General features: G+C 43.8%; 1 protein-coding gene across 1 annotated transcript; it reads left to right on the forward strand.

Moving 5' to 3' along the window:
* The first annotated feature begins 200 nt into the window (after positions 1-200).
* On the forward strand, positions 201-16,650 carry ABHD16A (abhydrolase domain containing 16A, phospholipase). Its single transcript, XM_075186592.1, has 20 exons — positions 201-496; positions 2,333-2,389; positions 3,945-4,011; positions 6,760-6,846; positions 7,328-7,413; positions 8,333-8,403; positions 9,084-9,206; positions 9,882-9,996; positions 10,138-10,239; positions 11,289-11,352; positions 11,791-11,840; positions 12,020-12,143; positions 12,360-12,464; positions 12,833-12,896; positions 13,231-13,287; positions 13,366-13,428; positions 13,721-13,797; positions 13,920-14,018; positions 14,768-14,814; positions 16,003-16,650. The coding sequence occupies exons 1-20, from the start codon at positions 296-298 to the stop codon at positions 16,084-16,086; spliced, it is 1,743 nt and encodes a 580-aa protein (XP_075042693.1). The 5' UTR covers positions 201-295; the 3' UTR covers positions 16,087-16,650.
* The last annotated feature ends 2,554 nt before the right edge of the window (positions 16,651-19,204 follow it).

Below are 19,204 nucleotides of genomic sequence, written 5' to 3' on the forward strand. Positions count from 1 at the left end.
CTGGGCCTGTTCTGTCAAATCAGATGATCACTTCCTTATGGATCAGACTCTGGATAGGCTCCGTTGTTGCTAAGCAACACCGGGAATACACGCCCCAGCTATAAACCCCGCTCCTCTCTCCAGTCATCGAGTCCTTGACATAATATAAAAAAAAACATGCCCCGCCCATCTGTCACCGAGTGTACCGCCCATCTGCCGCTGTTGTCCTGTGATTGGCTGAGCCGCCTGGCCGTCACAGCGCCGCTTCTTCTCTCAGCTTTACCCCCTAACGGTCCCGGCCAGGCCTGTGCGCACCATGGCGGCGGGGGGAGACGGCGTCCTGCGGAGGTGGCTCAGGGGGGCTGGCCTGCTCTATCTCTGTATACGGGGACCGCGGCTCTACCGGGTGTACCGGCTGAACGGGCGGGCCGCGATCGGGAGAGGACAGGCTGGGGCGGAGGGATCGCCCCAGAGATCGCCCGAGACGTCGTCCGAGACATCGTCCGAGGGCTCCTGGGTGAGAGCGGTGCATTGCCCTGTATACAGTGTGTGCTGTGTGTGTGTCCTATTGTGTGTGAGCTGGGCCTGCTGCCTAACACATGTTACCATGCTCACTATCTGCTTATATATATCGCCCCATACACACATATGTATATATGTATGTGTGTGTGTGTATATATATATATATATATATATATATATATATATATATATATATATATACACACACACACACATCCACACCACACCTATTTCTGCAGCTTCTATACTTTCTACTGCAATGTGTCCTAAACCCAGTCCTCAGGACCCCTGACACTGCATGTGTTTTATATCCCTTTGCTGGAGCACAGGTGTATTTGTTACTGACTGACACATTTTGAAAGCTGCAGTAATGGTATAATTATTTCCCCGGTGACCTGGAACACCTGCACTGTTAAGGTCGCTGAGAACTGGGTTTTGGGAACACTGGTCTACTGTAAGATCTTAGTAATATACACCGGTCAGCTGCAACATTAAAACCACTGACAATTGAAATTAATAACATTGGTTATCCTTTTACAATGGCACCTGTTAATGGGGGTGGGCGGGAGTTATATTGGGAAACAACTGAACAGTCAGTTCTTGAAGTTGAGTTGTTAGAAGCAGGAAAAAAAATGGGCAAGTGCAGAGCCGTAACTTAGAATTCTAGCGCCTTGGGTGAGAGATAAATGCTCCCCTCCTAGCACTCAATTTTAACCAAATGAGCCTAAATTGCGCCCCCCCATTCAGCGTTGTGCCCCGGGCGAACGGCCCTGTCGCATAGTCCTGCATACGGCCCTGGGCAAGTTGAAGGATATGAGCAACTTTGACAAAGGCCAAATTATGATGACTAGATGACTGGGTCAGTATCTTTAACACGTCAGGTCTTGTGGGCTGTTCCCGGTATGCAGTGGTCAGTACCTGGGAAGAACAATCAGTGAATCAGTAAGACGTTCATGGGTACCCAAGGCTCATTGGGGAGTGAAGGCTATCCCATCTTGTTTAACCCTACTGTAGCACAAATTGGTGAAACAGTTAATGCCGGCTATGATAGAAGTGTCAGAACACACAGTGCATCGCAGTTTGCTGTGTTATAGGGTGTAGCCGCAGACCGGTCAAAGTGCTCATGCTTGGGTCACAAAGTATTTGGTCAGCTTTACTGGGCTCGTCCAATCATCTTATGTCCTGACAAACATTCGGGTGCGCTGGTGCTGAGCATTCAATAAACAATGGAAGTTCTAACACAGAGAGAGATCTATCTACTGGTAGGGGGATGAGGTTTAGGTGAAATTTTCTTGTTCGTTCACCGTAGTTCGGCTGCACCAATATACATCTCTTCACTTGTCACAAAATATCCCTCTGCTCTTTCCAAGATCGTCTCCTCTCTTATACACACATGACCTGCCCCCATTCCCAGTTACCTGAGAATTCCATCATACAAGACTTTCCCCCTAGCCTTCCAGTGTCTTCTATTGTTCCTTGAAAACTCACCTCTTTAATTAAGCTTCTCAAATTCCTGAACCAGCTTCTTAACCTCTCTACTCCATTCTACCTGATTATCTCCCATAACATTATTCATTATCTATGCTCCAAACAATATCACTGTGTGATTGGATCATGACTATGCAGTTTGCAACCAAGCTATGCTGATATGCAATATGTGGATTATAACCTCATGTATCAATGCTCAATCTTGTTTGATTACTGCATCTGTTTCCAATTGCAAAGCACTGCTGTCACTATATAGATGGTAATAATAAGATTTGAGATATCATGAAGAACGTGATTAGAATCTGGACTTAAATCTTTTTTTTTTTTCTTTTTAATTCCCCAGGAATCATTTTATCAACCAAAGGCACTGGAGAAGCACACGGATAGCATATTGGCATGGGTAAGTCACAGATGTATTCTACATTTTCTAGAGCCAATAAAGCACATCTAGGCACAATTCAATTATTTATCTCCCATCGTCTTTAAGAGTGCAGCCCTTCTTCACTGGGATCACTACCAAATACAAATTCAGTTTGCTCTGACAGAAGATAAGCACTGAAATCAGTCTGCTGTCTATATAGGGGTCATATTCATTACACGCCCCCTAATCAGCAGATATCAGTCCCCTGTCCGGTCTTCGTCCCCTCCCCCCTTATCTGATGTCTGTCCCCTGTCCGGTCTTCGTCCCCTCCCCCCTTATCTGATGTCTGTCCCCTGTCCGGGCTCCGTCCTCTCTCCCCTTATCTGATGTCTGTCCCCCGTCCGGGCTTCGTCCTCTCCTCCCTTAGCTGATGTCTGTCCCCTGTCCGGGCTTCGTCCTCTCCTCCCTTAGCTGATGTCTGTCCCCCGTCCGGGCTTCGTCCTCTTCCCCCCTTAGCTGATGTCTGTCCCCCGTCCGGGCCTCATCCTCCTCCCTCTTAGCTGATGTCTGTTCCCCGTCCGGGGTTCGTCCTCTCCCCCCTTAGCTGATGTCTGTCCCCCGTCCGGGCTTCGTCCTCTCCCCCCTTAGCTGATGTCTGTCCCCCATCCGGGGTTCGTCCTCCTCCCCCCTTAGCTGATGTCTGTCCCCCGTTAGGGGTTCGTGCTCCTCCCTCTTAGCTGATGTCTGTTCCCCGTCCGGGGTTCGTGCTCCTCCCCCCTTAGCTGATATCTGTCCCCCGTCCGGGCTTCGTCCTCCTCCCCCCTTAGCTGATGTCTGTTCCCCGTTAGGGGTTCGTGCTCCTCCCTCTTAGCTGATGTCTGCCCCCCGTCCGGGGTTCGTCCTCCTCCCCCCTTAGCTGATGTCTGTTCCCCGTCCGGGCTTCGTCCTCCTCCCCCTTAGCTGATATCTGTCCCCCGTCCGGGCTTCGTCCTCTCCCCCCTTAGCTGATGTCTGTCCCCCGTCCGGGCCTCATCCTCCTCCCCCCTTAGCTGATGTCTGTCCCCCGTCCGGGCCTCATCCTCCTCCCCCCTTAGCTGATGTCTGTCCCCCGTCCGGGCCTCATCCTCCTCCCCCTTAGCTGATGTCTGTCCCCCGTTAGGGGTTCGTGCTCCTCCCTCTTAGCTGATGTCTGTTCCCCGTCCGGGCTTCGTCCTCCTCCCCCTTAGCTGATATCTGTCCCCCGTCCGGGCTTCGTCCTCCTCCCCCCTTAGCTGATGTCTGTTCCCCGTTAGGGGTTCGTGCTCCTCCCTCTTAGCTGATGTCTGCCCCCCGTCCGGGCTTCGTCCTCCTCCCCCCTTAGCTGATATCTGTCCCCCGTCCGGGCTTCGTCCTCTCCCCCCTTAGCTGATGTCTGTCCCCCGTCCGGGCCTCATCCTCCTCCCCCTTAGCTGATGTCTGTTCCCCGTCCAGGTTTCTTCTATTTTTCTGGAGTTCCCCCATGCCATTGAAACAGCAGATGAAGACAGCTCTCCGAGGGGGACGAGCACCATTTAACGAGTGTCGCTAAGACTTTTTTTTACTTTTCCTCTACCAGGTGTCTGTGCTGTGGACCATTTCCTACTACTCCTCCCCTCTGGCTGTCTTTTATTTGTACAGAAAAGGTAAGTTTCAGTGAGTAGTTACATTACAATAAAGTTATTTTACAGCTACTGTACTTGTCATGGCGGAAATTGTAATGCGAACATAGTACATTGGCGCTTTTATTTACATTACATTTGGAGCCATTATTACATTGTAGAGACTAGTTAGGAGCTACAGGTCTGTTGAAGAGAACAGGACTACATCCACCTCTGTAAGCTGCAACGCTTTACAGCTTGTAACAGGAAGAGCCCCAGGCAGGGTTCTCAGAGTTGGAGATATCCAATCGCTTTGTCTTGCAGGGTGCAGCAACATTGTTCTAACACTGTTGTTGTTTAGTTTTTTTTAACGTTAATTTGACTATTGGCCAAGTAAATGACAGGGATGTGGGAGCACAGACTCCTTCACACTCAATGCATGTCAGCTGAAACATCTAACTCACAAGTAGATAGGTTAGAAACAAATGTAATCCATTATTTCCACCAGCTGTCAGCAGAAAGTATAACAAGAATACATCACAAACCATTTTACTTCTTGGAGGATGAAAATGTCATAGGCTTTCTTTTTGTCATTTTTAGGTGTTGGTTTTTATTTAGGATTATCATAATTTCAAAAGACCGTTACCAACCTATATATAGCTATGACACAATTACTGAACGTGGCCCATATAAAAGATCTGTATTAATATTGGGATTTTTTTTTATTTTGGTGAGGATATAATAAATTATATCCTGTATTGTAACTATAATTTGTGTGCTACATGCAAAAACAGACATTGTTTTCCCTGCCTGCAAAAAAAATATATATCATTTGTACCCCTTCATCATCATCAGCAGCAGCTATTTATATAGTGCCACTATAGAAATGTACTGTACTGTATAGTGCCACTATATAAAAGCGCTGTATAGAGAACTCGCTCACATCAGTCCCTGCCCCATTTGAGCTTACAACCTAAATCCCCTAACATACACACAGACCGACACAGACCGAGAGAGACTAAGGGCAATTTAATAGCAGCCAATTAACCTACCAGTAAGTTTTCGGAGTGTGGGAGGAAACTGGACCACCCAGAGGAAACCCACGCAAACACGGGGAGAACATACAAACTTCACACAGATAAGACCATGGTTGGGAATTTAACTCATGACCCCAGTGCTGTGAGGCAGAAGTGCTAACCACTAAGGTCATATTGGTTTATCCAGGTGGAAATATGCACTTTTTAGCAGGACTTGCTCTTAACTCTAAATAACGCACAAAATATGAATTTACAAAGGATTAAGTAGGTGTATGCACCTTGTTGCTCACTGATCAGATCGACAAAGCAAACAAAACTTCATGTATCCTCAAATGTATTTATTCTTGGCATCGCTGTATCTTTGTCCCTCCATGCAGGAAATAGCATGTGTCCTGTCCTATTCCATTTATTCCTGTATCAAGTCATTTGGCATACATATTTTCATGTATATCTGTGTTACACCTCTTAGGGTATGTGTTCATGTGCTATTATCTCTCCTCTGGGATATACTGTGCAATCTATTCACCTGAAGTTTAAGCATTGTTCAATATGGCTATTAATCACTATGATGTACACTGATTCTGTAATCATGGAGGTTCTAACAAACTCTTGCGGATTATTGGTGCGATACAGAAGTGGAAGTTGCTCAATAAATTTATAGGTTCATAGCAGGTGCTTGAAAGGGTGGGGTTATCCTGAATGGAACAAATACAGAGAAATATCCCCCAGCTCACTGCTATAGCCAGCAAAGGAGCCGCTATTTCTACTTGTACATAAAGATGCAGAAATCTCCGTTGCACACATTTGCATATGTATGGTAAGCCACAGGCTGCAACCGCCATCCATCTGACATTTGGTTAATTTGCCACACTGAAGGAGTTTTTATTTTGTTGTTGGGGAAAACAAGCAAGTTTATATAAATAAATAAAATAAAAAATGCTTCACAGCCTAGTTAGGTGATGAGTTCTAGAGGGGCAGGAAGAGGTGAGTGATGAGATGTCATGTCTGGCTCAGAATTTGATTATATGGTACAGTCACGGTGATTAATTTGTCTGTTTGTATCTTCCCGAAAGGCTAAACATTCCTCCTGCCCCCTTAGCAGATTGGATCCCAGAGCATAATGAACTGTAATTTAATTTATCTGACATGAAGCATCTTAACAGGTCATTAGCTCTCTCGTGTAACTGCAATCAATCAAAGAAAACCCCCAACAACATTTCAGTCTGGGGTGGAGTTTTCTGAGTAGTTAATGGCTGTACAGGTTGAAATAGATCTCTGGAAACAGTCCCAAATTTGTTGTAATGTTTGGAATATATGTTATTTTGCATGCAATCTAGTCTGTAATGTTGTGGTCGATTTCTGCGTTGTTCTACAAGACTTACAGATTCTGCAATGATGACTAATGTCTAATGTACCCCTGATTGCTCCAAGCAAATTAGTTGCTATGGAATACAGCTGCACATTTACCCATTTTGCCTATTGTTGGTAAATAACATTATTTCCACCTCATCCTGTTATAAAGCAGAGATGAAACTGTCATTTATATTTAACCATTTTCTTCTCTGTTAATATCTGAACGGCTACATCAGTTCATACTCGCCTGTACTGTGTACTTTACCTGAAGGCTGCATCTCTGTCCCTGTCTTTATAAAGCTCAGTGTGTGATGCCAGTTACATGAGACAACGTGTTGTACAATCCTATACTTCCTATGCAGCGTTTATGTCCATGCTGACTATCCCTCTCTCTCTGTTGTAGGGTATATGAACATGACCAGACTGGTACCTCTTGGACAGTATGGTATGACGCTGCTGCTCCTGCTGGCAGGGGTGGCTTGTTTAAGAGGTGAGACCCTTTCATGATTGATAAATCGTTTTGTTCTAGTAAGTGATGGGCGCTCATTGTACACAAATCTGATGACGATCGTGTTATGGGAGCCCAAATACATCAAGCATCCCAGTTCTTTTTTTTTTTTCCTAAATATCACATCCTATAGCTTTCTTTAATACATTCTATGTTGTGTACTCATTTCTTATTTTAATATTACTTAAAAATGTAAAATATAGTTCATAAAGATTTTCCTTAAACAAAGTGAAACATATTAATAAAAGGAGAATTATTTCCGCCATAATAGTTGCATATGAGCGTTATAATATAGGGGAGAGTTCCCAATAGGAAACCACTAGCTGAGTAAGTGTTCCTCGTCACGGGCCCGATACTGTTCTACTGAGAAGAGTGCGCAGAATGAGCAGTGACTTCATTGTAACTTTTTAAATTCTATTTTTTATTATTATTATTATTATTTTATTTTTTTGTCTCTATCTAGGGTTGGGCAGATGGAGCAATCCTCAATACATTCAGTTTATAAGCATTTTAGGGAGAACCAATATAGATAATAGTCCAGAGAACAAGGTAAGAAGCCGTCGACTGCGTCTGTGTATAACTGTGTGTGGTGGTTGGAATAATTATCATTACGGTAATGGCACATGGTCGGTTTGTTGCCCTTATTGTTTTTTTTAAAACTTGGTAAAGGCAACAGAACTCACTATCGGGTCACACTGATGTCTTGTTGCGGCAAAATCAAAACTGATACAAGCTCTATAGACATGAACAATGGGGATATAATGGTGAGAAGCCCCTTACGGTGTCTGGTATAATTATTAGGAAGCTTTATCACCAGAGCCATTATTCACTTGCAAAAAAGAGAAGATGTATCTGACTTCTGACAGTAACATGACCACAAGTGGGACATAGAAGTATATATTTACATTGATTACAGTGGGGTCAAACCTGGGCAACACTTGTAATCCTCCATGTGCCTGAGCCCTTTATTATACTGGAGTGATCCCCCTCCAACATGGTCTACCGTATTTAATTGTTATCTTTCTACTGTTATGGTGTGGTGTATTTCATAGTTACTGTATGCCAGTGTTTGGGTGGGGGGGCGGGTGTATGCCAGGGTGGGGGGGCAGGTGTATGCCAGGGTGGGGGGGCAGGTGTATGTCAGTGCGGGGGCGGGTGTATGCCAGTGTGGGGGTGGTAGGGCAGGTGTATGTCAGTGTGGGGGCGGGTGTATGCCAGTGCGGGGGGGGTGGGTGGGTGTATACCATGTGTCAGCAGTTTCCTCCAGTGAGACTACAATACTTTTCATGTTGTATCCATTCTTTTAAAGATTGTAATTACATTTACAACAGTTGGTGGTCTATGAAATCACCATTTTAGTGGTCATGATCGTTCCCCATTATTACCTCTGGTGGGGTAACATTGATCATTGTGGTTAGGACTCACCATGGCCTCTTACTTTTTTATAATGTATTATTCTAATCCACAGAAAAAGCTTTCCAATTACAACTTTGACTTCCGCAGTTGGCCAATAGATTTCCAGTGGAATGAAATGAGCAGGTACGCATCCATTGTGTGGCTTCATGATGTCCTTGTGTAAGTGCATTGTGACGGGGTATACTGTAAAATGCGCGGAGGCTCATTCTCGGGATATATTAAAAATAACTCCTGCACTCTCCGGAGTTGAGAAGACCGCTGTGTTCCTGTGTAGTGTTGGCTCAGCAGCAGATCGTTCAGGTACCTGTCATTCTCGGAGCTGGAGAAATGTACTATAGTGCCTAAACATTGCTTCTTGGGCACAGCATGTCGCTGGTGCGGGCACACAGGGATACCGACCTTCATGTAACGGGCAGGTATTTATAGCTGCTGTCACTTTAAGAATGACAGCCTTTGACAACCTGGAGAACACAGCAAGTCACGTGACATGTGACAAACAATATGCTGGCTCTCTCCAGGCCTCCTGCTAGTGCACTGTCGGCTTCAGTGCCTGCAGCGGTCACTTCCACGCCAGAGAAGCGACACTGGATTGATCTACTGATGGTGGTAGAGGGTGGTGCACTGTGGGAACACTAGCTGTGTATACTACTCATGCATCATTCATTTTCCCTGACACCTCTAACCTTTTATCCATACACACGGCAAATTTCAGCTTTGGATGATTGGAGAAATACATCCAGGCTTTGGACATTTTGCTATATAGAGTGTTCAGTCAACAATTATTTCTTTGTCTTCCCCCAAAGTAAAGAGTACGAGACGCTCGGGCCCTCGGGAGGCGTGCCTTTGCTGAAGCCAGAGCCACGAACACGAGGAGCCGGTGACGGCTTATTACAGCGGATGCAGAAGCTGCCATGTCAGATCATTAGGTAATGCCCAAAGCTGGGTGTATGTATCATAATCAGTTATTATTTAATATAATACAGAACAGTATTGAACAAATCACATGGTAGTCTGATTTCCCCAAGTGCTGTTGTTGGTCAGAGGCTGCGTTGTGCTTTGCCTGTTGTATGCTTTTGTTTCACCCAGTAAACCCACTTGTGTCCCACAAAGTATTCCATCATGAAATCCATAACTGTTGAAGGCAAAGCACACCTACAAATTAGGCCTCCACATTCCAACACTGTTTATCATGATACCTTCCTCTCCGATTGGACCTTACTTCTGGAACTCCATTTGTTACAAATTCTGTAACCCTCCGTCCCTAGGACTGATGAGTCATGACAGCACCTTGAGCCTTCCTCTGTTGTTGGCACTGTTCCCTACCTATCTGCCTGTGTTTGTGTGTCTCCAACCACCTAAATAGTTCTTTAAAGCGGGGACTTCTTCCTTACTGTATTCTAATGTCTGAACTTGCTATTACTTCCCATTCGTTTCTCATGTTTGTATATACTTTTGTGTGGCCACACATAAAAATAACATACATACATGCAGGACTTTGTGTCTGGAGTGGTCTAATCTCCTCTTATCCTGTGTTTTCCTATAATATATGATAGTGCCACGTTTTCTACAAGAATTTTCACACATCTTCTTATCCTTGACAGTTATGTTGTCGCTCACTCGTTCGGGAGACGGATGCTGTATCCTGGCTCAGTATATCTCTTACAGAAGGCACTTATGCCCATGTTATTGCAGGGACAGGCTCGGCTTGTGGAAGAGGTTAGACTGTCACGTCAGTTTCATGTTCCCCTTAATGCTCTTCTCTGTCACTTCTCTGCCTCCCCATACACCTGTGACACCACTGCCGCATCCCTCTTATCTCCGTACTAACCCTCGTCTCGCTGTTCTTTCTTCTGCCAGAATAACGGAAAACGAGCCAAGCTGTTGGCGTGTGATGGGAATGAAATAGACACCATCTTTGTAGACCGCAGGAGCTCCGGTGATGACAAGGGGTCAAAGCTGGTAAGTGCAGCTTCTGATCACCGTTATTTCATTCACATCTGGGTAACCCCAGTCTAAATTGGTGGTCTGCATTCCCATAGATATTGCTTCAGCTCGCAGAATGACTGCCCCCTCTCATTGAGTGAGGTCATATACAAATCACACCTAGTCAGGTTAGCCTCATGTAACTGAAATTAATCCTGAATGCGGGATCACAGGAACTTTTACATGTAGCAGTTTTTTTGTGTAAAACTTTTTTTATTCTGATAATCGGAATCCTGGGGGCACGAAACACGTCCTATTAAATGTATGGAACAAGGCACAAAGACTGTTGGCTTGGAGTTAGTGTAAAGTACACGGGGTAAATTTATCAAGCTGCAGGTTTGAAATATTAGAGATGTTGCCTATAGCAACCAATCATATTCTAGCTGTCATTTTGTAGAATGTACTAAATAAATGATGGCTAGAATCTGATTGGTTGCTGTAGGCAACATCTCCACTTTTTCATACCCGGAGCTTGATAAATTTACCCCAAGTCCTTCTGCGGAGAGTGTAACTGGCTGGTTAGATGTCCACGCAGCAAGGGACAAACTGACAATGATATTCTCATTTCTATACTGCTCTGCAAAGCTCGACACACCAGTGGCTGTACTCCATACTTTACACCGGCACTCGCTGAACTCCACAACTGCCTTTGTCTTGCTTTATAAACCCATGTGTCTTGGCGACAATCTAATCGCATTTCTGCTAGGCACATGGCTGGTCTGTAGCAGGGTTTGCACTACACATTGGATGTTTAGCACTTTGTAAATGATCTCCAGTGGATACACTTTATGTGTTTGTAGTAAAGAAAAGCTTATTGTGCTCAGTTTAGTGATTTATCTACATAGGTCCTGCAGGCACTTTGTTTTGTAGTGTATGTACAGACAAGGTAGTCGGAATGGCCGGCTGTCAATGGGTTCCAGTTCCGTTCTCACCGGCAGATGAAGCAGTTCGGTTGTACTTTCTGTTTTGTATCTAACCTCATCCTGCTCCTTCTTACCCTGTTCCTCCCTCGCGCTCTCTCTCAGGTAATCTGCTGTGAGGGCAACGCTGGGTTCTATGAGGTCGGCTGTGTGTCCACCCCACTTGAAGGTCAGATGGCTCTTTTCTTCTCCATGTAAACATGTCTTTCTGTCTGTAACTATGGCATAATAATCTCCAGTAATTAAAGGGGAACTGTGCATTCAGAACACTAAAATGACAACGAAATCTCAAAGTGTACAAACTACATAGAAGATGTGACTCATTGCATGATCATTTATATTGTGTAAATAACCAGAACTAAACACTGTGGTTGATTGTATTTTCCTGATTAACAGTTAAGTCTTAAAATGATGATATTATAATTGAAAGATAATCTCACTTATGTATGATGTTTTGTTTGTTTTTTTTGTTTTTTGTTTTTCTTTTTAAATCACAAGTTGCGTTCAGATATGTATCCGGCCCTTACTGTTCATATAATTAATATATTGGTTCGTTAAGAATCTGATCTTCTGCTATAGTTATATATAATGGATTTATCTGTTACAGCTGGTTATTCTGTCCTGGGCTGGAATCATCCTGGATTTGCAGGCAGCACAGTAAGTTCATTTCTGATCCGATCCTGGACCATGTGAGAAGAGCTTCACTGTACAAGTTCTACAATGAGTAATGTTAATAGTATGATAATCTACCATAACTCACTGATCCAATAATACCTTCTGTGACTAGTGAGCCGACTTTGTATTCTGTGTATTTAGGGAGTTTCCTTTCTTTACAGGGTGTTCCTTTTCCTCAAAACGAGGCAAACGCCATGGATGTGGTAATACAGTATGCTTTGTACCGGCTCGGCTTCAAGCTGGAAGACATCGTTGTGTATGCCTGGTCTATCGGGGGATTCACAGGTGTGTAGCCAGCTGGGGGGAGGGGAGGTGCTCCAAGGACATACGACAGGATAGTCCGGGGAGGGAGGATCATGTTAAAGGTTGAGAACGCCAGGACGTTGTGGGAGAGACTGCGTCGGTGTTGGAAGTTAGAGAAGGATGGAAGTTGTAATGTGCAGAGATGTAAATCACAGTGGTGAGAGACCTGAAGATTCATTATTGATGTCTATCTTGCAGCCACGTGGGCCTCCATGTCCTATCCAGACCTCCACGCCCTTGTACTTGATGCCTCTTTTGATGACCTAGTTCCTCTGGCCCTGAAAGTGATGCCTGAAAGTTGGAGTGAGAAAATAATCCTCTGTTACTTATTTGTATCTGATTCTTTTGAGTTCTGATGCAACCAATTGTCAGACTCCGTTTCCCTGATGTATTGGTCCTTTGATAAAACACGTGACTTCCTATTTCTGTCTTGTTATGTAATATCTTCTCTTGTTCTCATTCATTTCCTATCACTGTGGCCATTAACTCCTGTGCTGTAGGACAACTTTTTGTAGCTCTTCTCTTAATATGGTCCTCTGCTCTTCATTGGACCTAGATTGGACATCACAGTAACTATTGTCGAACGTAGACCTGATGCAATGCAAGAAGTGGTGTTTGCATTGTGGTCTCTCTCTCTCTCTAGTATTAATTATTCCCTTACTTTCATGTAGGAGGACTGGTAACCAGAACAGTTCGGAAGTATTTAAACCTAAACAATGCGGAGCAGCTCTGCAGGTAATCTATCCAGATCTAATCGGATACTCTATTGGGGTCATTGATGTTGCTAAAGGGACCTAGTGATAGGGAGACCTCGGATAGCTGTTATTTGTACCTGAACACCCACTTTTCCTCTCAATAACTTAAACCCAAACACTACTGAGACTTGGCCTTACACAATATGTATTTATCATGTTGGTCAACTACATCTGTTGTCTCTACTGTCGTCCATCACTCAACCATCCACTGTTCTGCTAGTCTGTGGAAAGGAGAGGCATTTGGCATGAGCTGATGAATACAAATGAATATCATGTTTTATGCTTTGACTAACACACTCTTGTTTCTCCCCAAGGTATCAGGGTCCCGTATTGCTGATCAGGAGAACAAACGATGAAATCATCACAACGACGTAAGTCGACGTTACTTTGACTGTCATTTATACGTGATTGAAACGTGGCTGCCGTCATAAGTTCTCTATCCTTTACAGGAACCCAGAGGACATTGCATCAAACCGGGGGAATGACCTGCTCATCATTCTGCTGCAGCATCGGTGAGTATGTTTTAGGGAAAAGAGCTTCATGTATCTAGAACGGTCACCATAACTAAACAACCAGGATCCTCATGTGTTGGCTGGAACAAGATGGAACATTTACAGGCAGTGCTGCTGAAAGAGTTTGGATATTATGTAGGAAGCTTCATTGGGGATCTCATAGGAGCCTGGAGAGTCCAGTCTGGTAGAAAAGGAAGTGTCATTCATAAATCCTGGAGTTTGATTATCTGAGCAGCTATCATGTCTGTCTGGCATAGCTAAACCATCTTTCTCCTTCACTCCGTATCCTCAGTTACCCCAATTTAATGACAGATGAGAGCAGGATGGCGGTGAGAATGTGGCTCTCGGCCGCCACCCCAGAACAAGAAGGTGAGGCCGCCCATTATGTGTCAGTTCTGTTGTGCAGTCTCATGAGCCTGTTATCTCTTAATGATGAACTTGTAGTCCACCTGTACAGCCTCAATGAACCATTTTACTTTCTCCTCCTGCAGCGTCTGTACTAAGCCACTATGGGGTAGAAGAGGACTGGTGTCTGTCTGTCTTACACTCGTATAAGGCTGAGCATTCGGGGCACTTTCCATGGAGTGTAGGTGAGTGATAGTACCATGAAGACGTAAGTGACTAAGGTGGCGCATAGTCAGAGACTGGCATTTGTAAGGGACAATAAGGAGCAACATTGGAAAAAGAGAAATTGGTGATGCCAAGGGCTTGGATGGAAGCTACAGACTGATTTCTGTAATGTAGGGAATAAATCACATAGATATCTATCTACCTCTCAAAAGTGGTTAAACAAACTTAATGTAATAAACTTGCCTGCAATGATGCACATGAACAAGCGGAGGGTCACCTGAACAAGCGGAGGGTCACCTGAACAAGCGGAGGGTCACCTGAACAAGCGGAGGGTCACATGAACAAGCAGAGGGTCACATGACTGCTGACAGTTTTGCGGTACTACAGTAGCTGATTCACTGTTATTACGTATATTTTCCAGCGCTGTAACTGTTCCTGCCTGGTGTGGTTCTCCTGCACCATGCACCAAATGCTTTCTACAGACTAAGGCATATACCAACATAGTAGTTCTCAGGTGCTGCATGGTACACATCTGATTAGTAATCAATCAAAGTATATCTCTTTATAATATTGCAATATGTCTGTGCTCTCAACTCCCTCCCAAACCATAAAATCATTGGTTGAATTGTTCAACCATAATTTCATCATGTGTGGACAGCTTAATAGGGAATTCCTGTTATAGGCAGCTGTAGGACAGAGCAGGGAGGGAGGACAGTAACATTGTACATGGATAATATATATGTTGTCTTAACTACTTTCTTCTGTGTAGGGGAGGAGATGAGTGTAGAAGGAAGGCAACAGCTGGCTCTATATCTCGTACGTATGGATTATTGTGTTTGGTTCTGTCCCCAATTACATATACTGTAATGTCCCTACACTGTCACATCATACTCCCTGCTGCTCCTGTACCGGCTGCATGTACATTCCTGTTACTCAATGTCGTCCCCCCACCTTCCCCCCCCCCCCCCCCCCTTCCCAATCCTGCTTCTCTGAGCCCTGCCCGGCAGCTTCTCTCTATACCTGTAATTACATTTCCACCTTGCCCTGGGGCCTGTGCTATTCCTGTACTACTGTCAACTATATATTTACTCTGTTCTTCAATCACTGTACAGACTTCTAATCTGCAGTCTCTGCCATAGTGACCAGTCATCACCACAGCCCACTGTATTACTACTGTACTGCTATTGTATTGTACCGGTGGCCCTCTGCCGAACGGACCTGCACATAGTGTGCAGCCGCAGGCAGCCTTAGCTGTCAAAAAGGGGGCCCCACGTAAAATAAAATTCGCCCCTGTATTGTACTGCTATTTAGCAGAGCTTGCTATAATCCACCCTGAGCCCTTACACATTGGTACTCCTTACAGTCCTCTCTGTAGCTCTTACCCTGGGTCCTTACACATCAGTACTCCTTACAGTCCTCTCTGCAGCTTCTCTACTGAGCCCTTACACATCAGTATCCCTTAGTTCTCTGTGTAACTCTTACCCTGAGCCCTTACACATCTGTACTCCTTACAGTCCTTGCTGTAGCTCTTACACATCTGTACTCCTTACAGTCCACGCTGTAGCTCTTACACATCTATACTCCTTCATTCTCTCTGTAGCTCTTACCCTGAGCCCTTGCATATCAGTAGTCCTTGCTGCAGCTCTTACCCTGATCCCTTACACATTAGTACTCCTTACAGTCCTCGCTGTAGCTCTTACACATCAGTGTACTCCTTAGTTCTCTCTGTAGCTCTTACCCTGAGCCCTTACACATCTGTACTCCTTACAGTCCTTGCTGTAGCTCTTACATATCTGTACTCCTTACAGTCCTTGCTGTAGCTCTTTCACATCTGTACTCCTTACAGTCCACACTGCAGCTCTTACACAGCACCTTCTTGGGGCAGATATACACTTGACACAGAAATTGCACCATCATATGAGGTATCAGGAACAGAAATAAGAAATGGAGAAAGTACTGTTAAGCGCTACTTCCCTGGTCTCTAACTTTCTTCCTTCTCCGCAGGCACAGAAGCATCTAAGAAGTTTTGAAGCAACTCACTGTACGCCCCTCCCAGCCAGTGCCTTCCAAATCCCCTGGAGGATATAATATTGGAACTTGCTGTTAGATCTGCACACTGCGCTGTGTGGGTTAGATACACCTGCTGTCCTTCCTCTATCCCCCTCCATCCTCTGCGAACGGCAGCTAATACGGACAAACGGAAGATGGCCGTCTCTCCACCCATCTCTCATACCTCCTTGACCTTTTTTTTTAAATTAATGGATTTCTGTTGAGCAGGAAAGAGTGTAGTAACACTGAGGAGAATTTCAAACACCGCTATTAAAATGTGAACAATGCTTGGATGAAATGTCTGTCCCTGTCCGAACACTGAAAGGCCCCTGCCTTGGCTTTCTACGAAAGGGATCTCTGTCCTAGCAGGGCAAATTAATTTTTTTTTACATGTTGGACACTGAAATAATGTTGAAGTGCATTTTACCGTAATATAATGTTAATATCATGCACTCGCCCCATTTAACCACTGAGCCAATTTGTTGCTGAAAACTGGTGTGTGCAGCAATCCTGTTGGAGTAAATACTATAATATAAGCAGATACCTGGTTTGAGACAAAATGATTGAGCGCTGTTAATAAATTACTCGTTAATTTCTCCTGCATCTTCATTGTCAGAAACTGGTGTTTGTTCCTCTGGGGTCTCATAGAATAGGACATTTCACACAATTTTAACATTTCATGACTGATGGTAACATTGTCGTATTCACTCATCAGACGTTATTCATTAGTTTTACAATCTTAATAAATTCATATACATGTCTCCATAACTTGGTATTACTTTCTTAAATTCTTGTGGAATGTATTCAAAACTCTCACACATGGAAATGGACATTGTTTCCCCAACTAGCTGACATAGATCATGTGATAGACTGAGGTTGTACAACACACAATTCACCAGTGGCATTTTCACATCTTACGTTAGAGAATGAAAATGGATTTATTTGGAGTGTATATTCTAGTGACTACTACACCTGCTGAGAAGATGGGTAGCTTACTGCTGGCATGTAACAAAACAATAAAAAGATGAATTTAGAAAGTGATAGGGCTGTAAGACACAGTACTCATTTGTGTTTAATGTGTAACTGTCACATCCACCTAAGATGTACACTTATATGGTATAATTATTTTGTCTAAAGTCCCTATTTTCTTTATATTATCACTGTGCCTTTCATCTGAACTGCTAACAAAACGTAAAAGTGGTCTCTTTTGATCCAGAAAACGCTCATGTGAGAGTACCTAGGTTATAATGGAAGGGAAGTGCAGCGATTAAACAAAATGCTCGTGTGACATTAACCTTAGGCTATTGTCACATGAGCACTATTTCCTCCTGCCCTAGTAAAATGAACCTTGCTGTGAAACTGTTTGGTTACTTTGTATAACTTTCCAAACAGATCTATTGATGAGCTTCTTTCCCTAGCTGTTTGCCTGAGGCAAGGGGTGGAGTACAATACAAGTAAAATGCTGTTCTAATATGTCCACTGAAATTCTTTAAAAATTGGAATATAATTACTTCCAGAAAGCTGTCTCACGTTTATTTTGAAGGAGGGAATGTAGCTTAAAGTGAGTGTAATATTGTTGCACTCTTCATGCTATGCTTTTGTTTAAATGTAGGTCGTATTCAAACATCTGTTGCAGAATTGGAGAAAGCAATGCGCTGGCACCTACGGTCCTAGTAATGAGGAAAGATTACCCTTGTTACAATTTGTTATTATATGAAAGCATTTCCTACAGGATGACAAAGTGGACATGTACCCAGGGCTACAATAAAACAGGACAGTTTCATTTTAACTACAAGAATGTTTCCAAATGTAACTCCTCATTTGCACACTGTGGTTGCTGGCAACAAGGACAGAAGACTTCACACCTTTATAAAATTCATAAATATGTAATTCATAAATATAAGTACAAGCACAGGATTTTAATTGGAAATTTCCAGCTCAGCCTTTAACCAAAATATTCATATTCCATATAGGTAGTTTCTCTATAAAATGTATATACGGTACATATAGAGAACATATGTACATCCTGCTCTAGATAAAGTACAGATCACACTCTCCTGTACAAATGAGTCCGTGCAAGAGTGTGTTGAATGCTATACAGGAGTTCTACAGCATTTTTTGTACGTTAAAACAGTATCCCTAACCTGGTCTAGATGGGTGATTACTTTCTGGCTTCTGGACCCCCACACAGGCCTATCTATACAGACTTCTGGAGCAATGAGGTCCCGCTCCCAAAGGTATATCCTATTAACTATTGCTCATGACCAGCGTGGAGGAGTGCCATGGTCATCCAATCAGGAACTGCCTTGTCAGTAAACTGGACCCCTCCAGCAGAGGGAGCTAGTACAAGTAATTTCTTGGGACCGTTACATCTGGTAAAGGCAGGTATACCTAGGGGTGGGGAAATCCCACTAATTTTGTTTGTTTGGAATAAGTGGGCTGTGTACTGTTCCTGGCCTAATGTAATGTGTAGTTCCTGGGGAGCTGAAGAAAATTCCTTTCACTCCTTCTTTCTGATTGGACAGAACAGGAACAATATAACAAGAATGCGCATAATCTGTTCCCATCTGAACAGCAGATCCTGCTCTATATATGATCTATTCCAGGGTGTCTTACCCCTGTAAGAGACATGCAACACTTCACGTTGTAGCAATACTCTTATCATGCACACTAAAGATGGTGTTTCATTAAACATTGTGTCACTAGAGGAAAACTGCAAACTTGACATGACAGCTAGTATATTAACTGCCCTCTGCATTTCTTTACACAACCTCTGACATGTACATTACAAGTGTAATACATCCCACAGCCACATGGTGTCCCTAATAAAGATATAGAACCCCTGTAGTTACAACTGGTAGTCACCTGAAGACTGTTTTGGATAAACTATACACCTGTTAAGAGTGGGTGGGGATCTTACAACTCAGTAATTTAATGAGCTCATTAAAGTTAATGATTCCACCCTAGAAATCCCTGACTTCCCATGGCACAACAGAACTATCATACCACTGAATGAAGAGGTGAGTGTAGCAGGGGGTATGTGTGCCTGATGTTGGTACAGTGAAGTTATTAAATGCATTTTGATTCTCTGGAGAATATAAATCTGACATCATGGTAGTGAGCTTGAGTTGCACATGCTGCAGCAATCTGTAGAATG

The sequence above is a fragment of the Mixophyes fleayi genome, chromosome 9 (genome assembly GCF_038048845.1).
Source record: "Mixophyes fleayi isolate aMixFle1 chromosome 9, aMixFle1.hap1, whole genome shotgun sequence".
NCBI classification, from domain to species: Eukaryota; Metazoa; Chordata; class Amphibia; order Anura; family Limnodynastidae; genus Mixophyes; species Mixophyes fleayi.